The sequence below is a fragment of the Poecilia latipinna genome, unplaced genomic scaffold (genome assembly GCF_001443285.1).
Source record: "Poecilia latipinna isolate Pla-1442-1.1 unplaced genomic scaffold, P_latipinna-1.0 Scaffold80, whole genome shotgun sequence".
NCBI lineage: Eukaryota > Metazoa > Chordata > Actinopteri > Cyprinodontiformes > Poeciliidae > Poecilia > Poecilia latipinna.
In genome coordinates, this window is record NW_015112696.1 from 306,284 (window position 1) to 322,009 (window position 15,726).

Consider the following 15,726-nt stretch of genomic DNA (forward strand, 5'->3'; position numbering starts at 1 on the left):
CACTGTTTTTAGAAGTTGATGCAGATATAAAGGGGATATTTATGCAAAAAAAACATCCTTTATGCTTCATGTATCATATACTATGTATAGGTAAAAATGGAGGGCCCTTGGTTTTTGTCTGTGTAATAATTTATCATTAGTAATTACTGTAGCATATGTGGCAACTTGTCCATTCTGAGTAATCATCATCTTTACATGTAGGATGTTTATTAGAGAAATAACTTAAAATACACTGTAAATGAAGCATGATCAGATTTATTTATGCAGGCTTACCCAGTTTTCCTTGTTCAAAATAACAGATTTATCAGTTTCCATGGTTTCTGGCATTCACAGCTCACATTTAGATATGTATCCCTATGACCCTGAAGCGTGAGGTTGCGATTGAAATTTCTAACCAAGGGCCAAATTTCCTCTCGTTCTTTCTTATTTTTGTGTGGGAAAAAAAATAAATAAAAAAATAAATACAACTTTCAAGATGTCTGTGGAGGCAAATAAACAAAGAAAGGCGGGGGAGTTTTGCATCCGACTTCAGTTCGGGAAAAAAAAAAAAAAAAACTCACAGACCATTAAACACTGATTCTTAAACTTTACTCTTTTCCAGTAAGCATTTCTGCTTTTTCTATCATACGATATTCATCTCTTGAGTGAACTGCTCCAGAGAGCAGTTTGACTCAACAGATGTTGAATACTGGAGTAAGTTTGCTTTTTGGCTGCATTACTAAGAGATCGTCTCCGTTACCATCTTCCACAAAAGCTGCCACACTATAAACAACCTTCAATGGAGATATTTTCTGGATCATCCAGTAAGACAGATCATACAATTGTGAAGTTTCCAAAAGAAAAAAAAAAATGCAGCATTTTTTTCTCTAATCACTAAGCATCGGCCTGCAGGAAGTTCTTTCTGCATGGCAACCTTGAGTCTCATAGGAACAAAAATGTGTGCCATCTAACTCCCCCAAAAGAAACACATCAACTATCTATTTATTTTTTTTTTTTACTTGAGAAAAAAAATATGAATTCAGCATTGTAGAAAGGGACATCAATAAAATTTAATTACTGTTGCTTTGATTTCAGTATTTAGACTTAGACAAATATATTGCATAAATCTGTTGCTGCTTTTAAGTAAACCAGGTAATTGGGCAGAACTTTACGTCGTGTGGAACTAGAGGGGAACAAGTGGGGAAGGGGCACTGCTAGGATACTCTATGCTTCAGCCACTACAGCATCTATTCTTACATGCTGTTTAAAGGATGGCTACTTCTTGATACCAGCAAACAAAACCTTGGCTATTATTTACCTTCTCTAATATTTTCCACTGGTGCCATCAGATCAATTATTTTGGTTGGTTTAAATATAGAGGGAGAAGCTGTTTCATTTCTACTGAAAAGGAATTAAGGGAATAGGGAACTCACTGCTGTACTAATGTGCTACTTTAAGCCTTAAACAGTAGAAACCTTGCTGCACGTAGTTGCATTATATTCTTGATAACGCAGGTAATAATTATTTAGAATGTTTTTTTATTTATTGTTAATATTAGTCCTTTAATCACCATAAACTCCTTTAAACACATACGTGGCTGCAGTCAGTTGGGGTTATATATAGCACAACCACATGTCTCCTTTCATCTTTGTAAAAATTACAGTAACTGCGCCCTCAGGAAAAAAAAGTACATCCATAGGTTATTTTTCTTTGCCTTTGTTCCGGGGATGTTTTGTCCATTATTATCGATCCATTATGTCTGGGGGGAAAAGAAGCCTTTGGTCTTGCACGCATTTACTTATGTCTACTCATTACTCCTGTGTAAAGTGTTGACACAGATCATGTTCAGCTACCCCCACCCGCTTCTTAATGAACGCTTCATGCATCTCCCTGGGGCTCACAACCCGGAATCAATATGTACAATGAGATATGATTCTGCGTCACCAGTGCTTTCCACATCTGTTCCACTTTCAGGAGAGGGATGGACAGGTCCGGTGATGAGTATGACTATGTAGGTCTTCCATTCCTATTCCTGTAAACTAGATCATTTTGTACAGCCTGGTCCTTACTGAGTAATAGCGCTGCCTGGATAGAATTAAAAGGAAGGCTGAGAGAAGCAGGAACTGGAGAGAGGCGGTTTGCTGCCCTAGATGGAACATTTTACATTATTCTTCTCGTATCACTTACAACTTTTTGTTTTTTCACTTTTACCCTTCATTGAATACGTGCATTTTTGTCTTTACTGGTATTAACTTCTTCTGCTTTTTGGTTTTCTTGCTTTCATGATACAATATTCATTCCCTGGCAATGATCTGTTTTGCTTTCTACATATTACTTTTCCTTCTCTCTTGATGTGTCCCATACCACCCTTTTCTCCCATCTCATTTTAATCTTTTCTTAGCACTGCTATTGTTTTATTACTTTAAGACTCCATCTTCTTCTTCCCAAACATGTTTTCCTCCTGTCTTGCTCACTCTTACTTTTTTCCGTCATCTCTTTTGCACTTTTTATAACTATTCCTTCATATCACTCCTCTCTACATTGTGATTGTCAAAGTCAGCCTTTCACCTGTGTGCCTCTCTGCTCACCGTACCTCCCTCTCAGCTGTTTTATTACTGTTACTCTTTCACCCCACCTTTGCCTTTCTGCTCGTTGCTCATCTTGTCTTACTATTTCTCACTGACTTTTGTTAACCCTGTGGACTTCTCCTGGTATTTGTTTTTAAATATTGCAAACTAAGGCAGGTGAGTATAAAATAAACACCATGTCAAGGTAAAAGGGAACAGTAATGGTTATTGTCTAGCTATAAAAATAATAGCTGAAAATACTGTCTTACTGCAGTAATGCAGGGAACTAAAATGAACAAACCTAGTATTTAACATCAGTTATAACAAGACTAACACGTTACTAGAGCAATTAAGGCCTGATTTGCAGTCAAACGTATTGTTCACACAGGATTACATAACATTGGTTTTAGCACTACAAAGCATCCTCACATTAATGTGGCCCACCTGCATCTCCTTAGCAGATCCTCAGATTATAGCTCAAGGACCTATTATTATGCTCTATTAATATGCAATCAGCAAAATACTGAAAACCTACTCAACTTCTATAAATATACTTCTTTTGCTGTAGCATAATAACCAATGTTTATGTAAATACAAATTTACATAAAATTATCCTTTCCTGGTCCCCCAAAACAGGAAGATCTTGTTTCTCTCATTTTCTGAATCATGTTTTCACATTAGTGTTATAAATTTAAACTAATCTGAAAAGACAAATATAGTCATCAAGGATGATAATCATTTTAAGGCCATACAGTTTCAGTCAGAAGTTGACATACCGTCATCATTGGGATCATTGTTTTTGGAATGATAAATACAACCTTCTGCTTCACTGAAGTTCAGTTGGTAAATCAAATTTATTTTGAATTTTTTCTCTAATCCACAAATGTCAAACTAAGACACACAGGCTCTAATTTTGTATATAAATACCACAAATTGGTGGAAAGTCACAAAGAAAGCACATGTTTTTGCATCTGTCAATGTCCTCTTCGTGACATAGTTGCTACTTAGTTGAAACTGATTCAAATAGCTTCCAATCAAAGACTTGGCATTTAAGCGTTATCCCTGCACTTTCCAAAAAAACTGTTTTTAATATGTTTGAAGGCACTTATTTCTTGCAACACCCAACTGTGTCCAGGTTTCAACCAGAGAAGGGGAAATAGGTTATTACGTTCAGAACTCACCCTGAGACAAACAAGACTCAAGCTTTAAAGATACTAGAAAATCAAATGGTTTTGATTAAAATTAAACAGACATGCCAAATGACAAAGATCAAGGTATTTAGCCCCAAAGACAAAATTACCATTTGGAGGAATCAAGGTAAGACGTTTAAACCTAAAAATACTAAACCAGTCAAGCATTTGCTACCTATGATGCGGGTGCATTGGACAAAGTGGATAGAATAATAAATACAGAGGAAAACCTGCAAATTTCTTAACTTTGCAACTCAACAGCTAGATGGTTGAAACGTGACCCATTCAGTAAGTGAGTCTTTCAACCGCAGTGTCACAAATGCATGACAAAACTTGTTCCAAAAGTGATCTTGATGTCAACACTGTTCAAATTGGACTATTCTTTTAAGTTTGGTCTAAGCTAGGAAACCAATTCGTATAAATGATCCCTGCCAGTTCTGATAAGAAAAGTGTCATATAAGATGGTGGGAATGATACTTGGATCATATTAATGACTATTAAAAAATGCATGGTTTCCCTGCAACTTGTCAATGCACTTTTAAACATTATATTTCTATAGCTATTTAAGCTTGTATTTATATCATTATTATCTATGATATTGGGGGGAAAAAATCCATAATGAAATCTGTGCTCTCACAGCGGTAATTTAAAATGACCATTGTGTATTCAAAGTTCTGAGCAGAAAGGTAGGCGGGCGCAGAAGAAAACATCATAGAAATATGGTTTTACAGGTATTGGACCCACACATTTTATTATGTGGTCAAAGATTGCGTCCTTGTCCCATTGCCATGAAGCTTATTGTCAGTGAAATGGTATAAGAGTCCTTGTTTTTGGCGAGCGCGTCCGTGTGTGGGTACATGAAGAACAACCTTGTGTGGGAATATGAAGAACAGACCAGCAGTATTTATAAACCTTTAGCTGAGGTGTCAGCCACTAGCTGGCTTTTTTCTGTTTGGTTATCAAATCATGTGTCAGTGGCAGAAGAAAAACCCTTACACAGCTCATAAGCTGGTAGAAATTAGTTTAAAAAAATGTGGTCAGTGCTATTTTTGTATAAAGAGAAACTCCATGTTTAGCATAGCTGCTAGTGATTGAGTGCTTGAGTGAATCAGGGCTTAGTTAGTTGCCTTTTTAATGACTGGCACAATGTTTTCTGTCATTTTGGTATTAAGACGTTCCTAAATATGGAGGTTTTTCACTGATTATTCATCTCCTTGCTTCTATTTTATATTATACTAGAAAAAGTCAGAGGTGCTGTTTGACGGTAAATCATTATGGTGTAGAAATCTATATTTTTTCCTTTTTCCCCATTGCCTCAGTTTTCAGTCTTTCTAAATGCATTTTTTCTACTGGTTACTCTATGTGTCATCATGTCTTTTGTTTTCAGGGCATCAAGGCGCATGGGAGCGCCACTTTATCATCAAGGAGACAACTGAGTGAGTGTCTCTGCTCTGATATCACCTGACTGGACGTGACTGTCTTGTAGTGGTCTCCCTTGATGTAACAGATTGGAATACAGGGGGTCTTGGTACTAAGGCTTGATTATAACCTGCAGGTCTAATCAAGGTTGATTAGACTTGGATCTGCACTTGTTTTACTTCACAAATCAGCTAATACTCTGCTTATGTCATTTGTTTTCCATAATTACAATAGATGGAAGTTCGTAAAAACCTTTAGGCGCAGTCATAATTTGGATTTACGCACTTGAGTTTAGTATTTAATTGTTCATTAGAGTGGATTACTCTAACAAATAATAATTACTATTGAAAAGTTCAGAAAATTACTGATGCTAAGATTTCGATGAAGTTTGGTTATGTGAGGTAAAACCTTGGTGGGTTAAAAATAAGCCAATCTTTTGCATAAATCAAGTCCTAGTATGGAGACCATTAGTGTTTTGCCACCTGCACTGCCTTGTCCTGTAAGGTCTACAAGAATGCTGCCTCATGTGCCGTACTGAGTTAATCCTACCCAAAGGGAGGCGGATCCACTAATGACTCTATAAGATCACCTATTTTCTGATAATGTCAATGTCATAGAACAGCTCTGTCTGTTGCAATTCAGTCCAAAAGCCAATGTAATATTTTCTGTGGATTATATCAGAAGGTATACAAGAAGAAAAAAAAATCTTAAGTGAGACAGTGGCTCAGAGCAGATCGCTATTTCACAACATTTTGTTCTTATAAGCCACTGATTATTGCTAAATACATGGTTTTCAGCACCAAACATTGGGTCTAATCTCACATGATGCTGAAGTGCTCAAAACCCAAATCAAGATTTTAGCTCGTTGTTAAAACTAAAGCACACATTTGGTTAATGACTTACATGTTTTATTTTTAGGATTGTTTTTGTGCTGTAAGATGCATTGAAGTTTTAATCGGCCATAGTGACAGCTGGATAACAAACTATCGGGAAATACAAACACAATGGCCACTTTATTAGGTACACCTTGGTAAAACTGAGTTGGACCCTTTTTTGGCTTCAGAATAGGCTTTGTTCTACACGTCATAGATTCGACAAGGAGTCAGATCTCTGAAATGTAGGTCCATATTGACATGAAAGCATTATACAATTGCTACAGTTTTGTTGGCTGCACGTCCATGATGTAAATCTCCATTTGATTGAGAGCTGGTGATTGGTGTACAGTGCGTAGAAGATGGGTAGTCGATGGCTGTACGGGTAAAGCCTTAATTGGCAATAAAACTCAGACTGGCACAGCGGTAACAAGCACAAAGTGTGCCCCAAAAAGAAAATCTCACACACTTTTACACCACCACCAGCTTGAACTACTCACACAAGTCAGAATGGATTCCTACAACAAATTCCGCCCCTCACAATTAAAAATTTCATCTAAAAATGACACTCGTTAAACAAGGGAACTTTTTTCTCAGCTGCTTCAGTCAAATTTTACTGAATCGGTACAAACTGTACCCTCAGGTTCAGTCGTTAGCTGAGATGTATTGTTTCATGTTCCTTTAGCCTACGTTCTTCAAAGTTTAACGGAATAAGTATAATAATAACATTGGTTTCAACAAGTGGGTATTTGAGGTAATTATAACTTGTATTATCGTAGGCTAGTCTGGCTATTAATAACCCATTTTCATCCAAACCCCTATTGCTCACTAGATATATTTCCCTCTTTGGAACATTCTCCATAAACCTGTGAGGTTCTCTTTTTAAAATTCCAGCTTATCAGCAGTTCTGAAATGCTCAAACTAACCTGTCTGGTACTAATAAAACTTCATGTTCAACTTCAGCAAGATTCCCAAATTCATAGAGCTTTTGGCTTGTTAATGGCTGCTCTACTCCCTGTGCAAAGTAGTAAATGAAAAGGTGTACTATAATAAAGTGGCCACTAAGTGTAGTTGACTGTGAACATGTGAAAGTAACACACATAAATGTCATTTTAAATCACAGAAAATGTTATGTTGAAAATATGTTGTCAAAAAGGGAGGTCAGAAATGTAATAAACTAAAAAATGCGCCAAGGGAGACAAGCTGAACAGAGAGTGCTTTTTTTTAGTATCTGTTCCTCGCCTACCTTCCTGCACTGTATTGAGTTGTAATCAAGCATGCTGTAGGCTTTAGAGCACCAGTGTATGAATGCAATATTCCCTCCTGTTCGTGTGTAAACTTTACCCTGTTCCTCTTCGCACTTTGAGCTATAATCCCTAAATGCTCTGGCCGTTGGTTGACCTCTATTACTTGTGACTTTATCCAGACCAGCTTGACGCTCCCTCCTCCCTCCACTCAGCCACATTCCCAGAATATAATTTCACTGGAAGTTGTAGGCGCAGGTCTTACCACAAAACATGCACACAGATCACAAGTCTTCACTTAAAGGCCACATCCATTTTAAACATAAAATATAAAAGTGGCTGTTTTCATATTGTGTGTGTGTGTGTATGTATGCGTGGATGTGGATGTGTACAAGGGGCTTTGAGATCCTGAACCCCCATGTTGAAGGTTAAAGCATAAAAGGCAGTAAAAGCCATTAGCGTGTCATTTGTTTGCTCCATTTACGCAAGGGCACCTATGCACTTTGATGCCTATGATGAATGCATGCTTGTTTGTCTGTGTGTGGGTGCAGTTAAGTTACTTTTTTTTTTATTTAAACATTCAAGCAAGAAAAATGTCATCATCTTTGTGAGTGTATGCATGTATGCCCCCGATTTTTCTTCCTCATTAAACTCTGTGAGGCCTGACAGTAAAGCTGTTAAATTATTAGTTGCTTCTAGACCAGTTGCATGGAAAGCAACATTAATAAGCTCAACTTTTTTATTTGAGGAGATGAAAACAAGTGTTAGTCTCTCTGGCTAAGTGTTGAGGCGAGGGATACTTCTTGATTAATATTACGTTTAATTTGAACTAGATGATGGCACCAACGGAAAACCTCCATTTTTGATTATATTATGGGCCAAACGTTATGTCCTTAGTATTACAATCGCCCACTTGCATAAAGATGTTGGTGCCATATTTTATTGTTCAAAAATGTAATTCATTTGCAGCATCCACATTTTTTAGCTAAAAGAAAAAGTGTCTTTAAACGGAAATTTTCAAGTTAGATAAATGAATGTTTGAAGCTGGTTCACATTTTGCGTTGTCACATTGCAACCACTGACCGTAAGCCTACAGCCAGAGCTGTCCAACTGAAAATCTGTGGCAAGATTTGAAAAATGCTGTTTATAGACTGACTCCATCCAGACTTATTCAGTCTTACTCACGGGTCTTGGTTAGTGGATGGTAGGCTACAGATGAATTGGGAAGCATAAAGTAGTCTGGATTTGAATCAGTTTGATTGAGCTTTAGCTATTTTGCAAACGGCAAAGGGCAAAAATCTTATTGTCTACATTGCAAAGCTTTGGTTAGGGTGAGTTTTATCTCTTTTTTTCACCTCAGTGATGCTTTCTAAGGTGGGAAGTGATAATATTCCATCCAAAACCTGCTTTTTCCTTTTTGAATAATGAGACAACTTATAGAGGCCTTGACATAGGGGCTACATTTTCTGAAACACACATCTGTAAAGGGTTCCACTCATTCACAACACCAATGATTCTTTGAGTTTCACAAAATTACACTTTTCATAATCTAAACCAATAGCCTCAATACATTTAGTGGTAAAACCTAAAGGCCATGACTTGGAACGATCACATCCCATGTCACAGAAGTCCCATGCAGGGACATGAGGATGAAGTGCATTGCTGTGCAAGGTATAGGGCTGGCCCTGGACTCTCCAGGCATACCAAGGCCAATGAGAATTCATTTGAATTGTAAATGCCCTGACTCTCTGTGATTAAGTGCCTTGTGAAGCATACATCTGCAGCTAGCAGAGCAAGTAGTTAGGTTAATATACATGTGTGGGGTACAGGTGGTCCACTGATACAGACTTAGTGGGGAGGGAAAGCAGGTGGAAGAACTGATAGAGAGACAGTCTCTCTCCATGTGGTTGTGTTTCTCTGTGCTTTTATGCATGTGTGGAGGTTTTCAAGCCTGTCCAGTGCTAGTCAAGCTGAGATGAAAGATTTCTTCTCGCAGGTTGGGGTTGCATTTTTAAGAAATGTGGTGTGTGCGTGTGCTATGTTTGTTTCATAACTCTGAGTTGAAAAAGGGCAGGAATTATTCCCAGACATGCCTCCATTTGTGAGCATCCATGCATATGTGGATGAATCACATGTTTATATCACTATTTCAGATACCTTTCGCGATCCTGTTGTTGTCTGCCCAGTAGTCAGGCAGATGAGAAAGTACAGGTGTGTAGGTGTGCGGATCCGTGAATGTGGTTTCCAGCTAGAGCTCTATGTTTTCAAGGCAACACTGGATACATTCAGTTGGTCCCTCCAATCTGCAGGTGGGACTTCAGAGGGGAGAGAAGCCGCATCATCTTTAACAACCTCGATTCTATGTCATACCAGAACACAGACGTGAGAGCTGCCTCTGTGGGGGTGTTTGTATGTTTGTGTGTGCTCCAAGGCTGGCTAGCCGCCAGAGCACTTATCTAACTGTGATCCAGCACACCACTCACTGTGACTCCTAATTATAGACAGAGGTACTCAAACAGACACATATACACACAGTTTGTACATCCTCTCTTGTGTACCATTCACACTAATGAGGAACACTCCCCAAGGAAGTACCCACACTACTCTCGACTCCTTGATAGAGGCCACAGTGAGCACCTCCTCTGGCACCCTACCTCCCCGTCTTCTACTTGTACAGAATGTCACACCAACCCATAAACACACAAAGAGACAACAACAATGCGAACAAGACTAGCAACATGAAAGGGGGGAATGTAAAGAAAATTGGACGGAAAAAAAGATTGAATGAAAACTGCTGTGGGGAATTGAGGAGATAAAATATGGTTTGCCAATGAGAGAACAAGCCAGCAGAGATCATGTTGAGGGAATGGATAACATGGGACCTGGAATGGCTGGTGAGACAATACCACAAGCAGGTGAAGAGATGGAGAATATTTGTTCTGTTTACTTATTGAGATCCAGAATGCATCATCACAATCCCCTCACACTCCCAATGGCTTTTCTCCAAGTCCTTCTATCTTTATGTCCCCCTTCCTTCCCTTCTCACCTCATTTATTTCTTGCTTTTTCCTTTTCTCTTTTTCTCTCCTTTCTCTGTCATATCACAACATGCTGTTATGTGGCTCTCAGGCAAATCCCTAAATCTTTCAGTATTGAGCTCAGGATGCATTGGACTGTTGTACGTCGCTGTGCCATATGTTATGTTCAATAAAATATCTTTTTACATACGGTTGTTTACTAGACTGCTTCAAGCTCAAATTAGGATTTTATAGGAGAATATTCTGTAAAAGCTGTTGATCTCTTACTCTACAGTACAGGTGTGACACATTACTTAAAGGGCAACTACTCGGTGGCTACTTTATAAGATTCTCATCCATTTTGCCTTCTGAATTGAGATAAGTCTTCATAGCATAGATTCAGCTGGGGTTGGTTTGTCATGTATTTTGGGAAACATTGATATGCCAGTGCTGTGCACTTACTGCCCATTTTTAGGTTGCACATGCATAAAGACGATACCACATCCTTAAGATGCTCTGTTACATTGAGATCTGGTGACTGTGGAACCCACTGGAGTATATTGAAGGGAAACTGGTCTCAAACAAAACCAGTTAGAGATGATTTGAGCTTTGTGCTATGGTGCATTATTCTGTGAGAGTCACCATCATAAGGTGGGTACAATGTGCTCATAAGGGGATGGACATGGTCAACAACAAACACTCGGGTAGGATGTGATATTTAATGAATAATGCTCAGTTGGTATTAACAAACCAAGAGTCTACCCAGGAAATACCCTGCATGCCATTATATCATCACTAACACCCTGAAACTTTTATGCAAGGCAGGATGGAACCATGGTTTAATTCTGAGTTTGTAGTCTGAATGTCAGCTGAAGAAGAGACTCATCAGACCAAGCAAAATGTCTTGAAATTGTTATTGTCCAATTGTCTTGGGCGTATCAGAATTTTAGCCTCAGTTTCTTGTTCTGGGCTAACAGGAGCAGTACTAGATGTGATGTTTGGCTCCAAGTGCTTTTGATGCAACAAGCAACAGTATCTATTGCTCCTGCTGCTGTTACTGTGATTTCAAAGCAGTCTGCCCATTCTCCTCTGACATCAGATAAGCGTTTTCATTCTCATGTACTTTTCTCTTGCTTGAACAATCCTCTGTGGTTGTGCATTAAATTTCCAATAGATCAAAAGTTTCCAAACAGCCCACATAGCACCAACAACAGTACCATCAATAGTTACTTAAATACTCTGCCTTCGTTATGCTGATGCTATGTTTGAACTTCTGCAAGATTGTGTTCAAATGTCTAAGTTTGTGTTAACGAGCAATTGAACAGATGTTTATAATAAAGTTGACAGGAGTGTGTGTAATCATTTTCACATTACTTCCATTTCAGATGTGTTTGGGCTTGCAGCTCATGCTAGAAAGGGGAATAAAACACACACCAGATTAAGTAGCAGAGCATGCAGCTGAAATCCAAACCTCCTTATATTCTTGTGTGATGAATTGTTGGTGAATTATCTGACCTTTGTGTGATAGACACAAATCAACCGTAAAATGTTGACTTGGGATCTTATATTTTTGGTTTTTACATTGCTGTGCTAATTTTACATTTTGGTGTTGAGAATGTTGTGTGTTAACACAATGAACCAAACATGTTTGAGTGGCGTATTTTTATTAACGTTCAATCATAGCAAGTCAGTTACTGTGAAAAAATAGCAAAGTTTGTACTGAGTTAAAACATGTTAAACAGTTTTCATTACAACTGATGAGCAGAGTTCTCTGGTTGATCCAGCTGTTGATCTCCCTCTTTAAACATCTGTTATGGTCGGAGGATGAACTTTGGGGTATATATGTTTTGTCTGTTATGTTATATTTGTATATGTTCTGTCTGTTAGAATCATGTTCTTTACATTGAGGTTAACACTACACAATGGATGTGCCTTAGTCTTATGCCAGGGGGTATTTGTAACTTAATTTACGGAAGTATGGATACAAACCCCATCCTCGGATACTTTGCTTTAACAAGTGGCTACATCTATTATGCATATTCCCTTTAAAAAATATTTCATCTTTTATAATGAAAACACAAAGTGTTCAATAATCCATCAATGAGGATCCAGATGATATGTAATAAATCATATATGTTATTCAGTTCCCGTTTGCAAGAGTGGCTAAAAAGGATTTTTATTGTTCTCAACAGAGCTTTTAGAACTACTTTCAGTTTGAAAAAAGAAAAGAAAGGCTGGTGATTGTGTTATGCTTCATGCTTCAAATATTTATAGGTTTTATGGCTCTAAAGTAGGATGTTTGCCCTTTAAATAAGCTCTTAGATTGATCAAAAACATCCTCCAGGCATCTGCAATTAGTTTTCTAATCTGTCTTTCTCTGTCCTTTAAATAACTTTGTTAAGGTGCGACCATTTTCTGTCTTACATAGTGCTGACAGAAGAGAACAAAGCAAACAGGACAGGACAGAAGGGACTGTGGTGGCCACTGCTGTGTGCCTCTCATCCTTTCTAACCCCACCTGTCCTGAGGGGCAGTGCAGGTGGACCATCGGGGCTGTCAGCAAAATGTTCATGTGTGTGCCTTTCTGCATCCCCGTGTGTGTGTCAGAATCTCTGATCTGTGCCCCCGTGAATGGCTATTTTCCCCCCACAGGCAGGACACTGCGACACAGGGAGCCAGGCACCTAACTGGGCACAGATGGCAGCGACAGACAGAACGGGACGTCTGTGACATAAACACGTTAATAAATAATTATCTGAACAATGACAGAGGGTACACCAGAGTAGACGGGAGGCGGAGCAGAAGGATAGGAGGGTAGGCTGGAAGGATACATCATCCTGATGGAGGGATGTAGATTTAAGAAAACTGTAAGAAAGAATGGAATGCGTTTAAGGTGGAAAGAAGTGAGGCAAAAGAGGATGAGATAAAGTATAAAAAATTCTAACAAAATTGCGGAAATTAAAATGTGCACCGTAGCAACGACTGTTGATCTCACAGTGTCTAAGTCTGTTAGCTTTCTGTCAACTGTTTTTCTAAGTGGCTATGGCAGTATATTATATCATGTGACCAAAATGTAACAACAAACCTCTGCAAAGAATATAGAGAGGTGAGACAGATCAGAACGAAGGGACTCGGTTTCAAACGTGGAAGAACAAGGTGGTGGATTTAAACCTCTGATGATAGAAGCGAGTAAAACAATGAAGTGCATTGAAAATACAGAAAAGCTTCAAAAGTCGGTGAATTACATTGAACGTATGCCACACCAAATGAATGAAAAATGAGTTGTGAAGCTTGCAGAGATCATGCAAGCTTCGCACTAGCTTGTGCGAGTATATGTCCTGCGCTGACCTAGCGTAAAACTACACAAATTTGCACAGAAAAGCCCCATTTGCTCCCTCTTCTCCCCTTGTAAACACTGCCTTGCCCTCTGTCCCCTTTTAATCCCACACCTGTTTGGCATTCATTCAATTTTTCTTTGTTTTCTTCATTATCTTCTCTCTGCCAACTGCTTTTGCCAGTTACTCCGGCTTTCAGTGTCAAGCACCATATTTGTGACCAAATATTCATATGTTTAAGTAACGGCTTAACATAATTAGAGCCTCAGAGTTTGACTGTAGTGGACATGCATGTGTTCACTGTTTATGTGACACCACTCTACTTTTTTCGGACTCATCCCTCCTTCACAACCTCTTTCCCTTGTTATTGTCATATTATTTGTAATAGTGAATTGTAATTTCTGCTCATTTATGCTTTTTTTACATTTACTTCTAATTGCAAACAAAGATGGCATTTTAATTAATCAATGCTAGCTGTACCACTAATTCTGATCTCTATAATATGATCTCAATAATCACCTTCTTTCCTTTATAATAGTAGCTAAATCCAGGTGTTGTTCTAATTTCTTCTTGGATTATAAAATAAGGTTTTTCTGAAAAAAAAAAAATTGCTTTGTATTTAAATGATTCAATTTACTGTGATGTCAATACTGTTTGTAGTTCACATCTCTTTATATCGCTGATGCAATATCTGAGCTTTTCAGTGCTTAGAGGATAGAAGCGGACGCAATTGTTTTAATTTAGAAATACATTCAGCTGGTCTGACCCTTCACATTAACCTATACAAACATATTTACATCTACCATACTCAGTCATCCCCATTTTCCCCTTAGTATGCCTCCCATGTTTTCATCTCCTCATTTGGACTGTGTCCATATGTGTGTTGACCATGCTCATATTACACCATCTCTTTTGTGTCTTTTTTTTTGTTTGTTTTTCCATTCGTCTACCTTCATTTGTCCGGAAAGCAGTAAGCAGCATGGTGTGACGGAGGAATGCAACAGGTATGCATGTCTGAGATGTGTCACAACACAAACCTGGGCCTAACTGTTTTCTTTCTAAAGTTATTTTCAGTTCAGTTGCATTTTCAAATTATAAGACACTGCAAAAAAGAAAAGAAGAAGAGGTCGGGAATTTGGTGTGATCATCTTCCTCTTTTTTTATTTTTTTTATTTTGATCATCACTGACTGATCCATTGTGGCAGGCCATAGAGTATGTAATGGCTGATGTGCCCTCTGGAAAGAAATAACCTCACAACTGGCCCAGCTTTGTGTGTGCCATCTGCCATCTATCCATCATTTTTCTAGCCATATACCGCTCAACCTGTTTCTCTCTCTAATCAAGACAGCTGAACATTTGATTTACCTTCGTTATGGTAAATTTGACCCCATGGGTGTAATCCAGAACATTCTATTTCTGTGTCGGTCTCAGAGCTCTCAAGTGGCTTTCTTATCCCTGCCAAATCTCCTCGGCTCTCTTCTTTTCACTCCTAAAGATGGAAATCAAAACCCATCTGTACGTTCTGACTGCATGTATGAGAATGCAGAAAAAGGGGACTCTTGATTGACTGTGGCAACACAACTGCTTCAAACGGCTGAGACCCTATTTTCAGTATTGATTGACTGAGCTGCGTAGATTTCCAACTGTTCCAGAATAAAAGATTTAACTTTATGACTCCTAATGATATTTCCTCATCACATTTTCCGTGCTTGATGATGACGAATGCAAATTTAAGAAGTCTGTGTCTGCTGGCATAAAAAATCCACAGGGACATTTATCACTACAAGCTTCATTGTCTAGTTCTCATAATATAACATGTGATTGATATTTTGATAATCATATTATGGTGTCCTTAAAATTGCTGCTGTTTATTATTCATTGCTCTTTTCAAATCAGTTTGAAAAGAGCATCATTTGTTGTATGTGGCATGATTCTCTTGAGATTTATAAAAACAAATTAATTTGCCTCAGCAGTCATTTGCATGCCTTAACTACCTGTCTGGAAGTAATTCATGCTGCGTGAAACCTCAGGTTGGTTGTTTTGATTGATAGCAGGTGATTTCCATAGCTGTGATTGCATTACTTTGTTTTTGGCACAGTTGGGC

The 15,726-nt window shown here is 38.3% G+C and overlaps 1 protein-coding gene across 4 annotated transcripts in view; it reads left to right on the forward strand.

The window, feature by feature from the left end:
- ccser1 (coiled-coil serine-rich protein 1) overlaps positions 1-15,726 on the forward strand; it is a 147,354-nt gene that overhangs the window by 94,763 nt on the left and 36,865 nt on the right. Inside the window, exon 12 of one of the 4 annotated variants that reach the window (XM_015019109.1) lies at positions 5,124-5,172. The exons of the other annotated variants lie outside the window; for them this stretch is intronic. Within the exon in view, the coding sequence (XP_014874595.1) occupies positions 5,124-5,172 (49 nt within the window). The remainder of the gene's footprint in view (positions 1-5,123; positions 5,173-15,726) is intronic. 4 annotated transcript variants of the gene reach the window in all.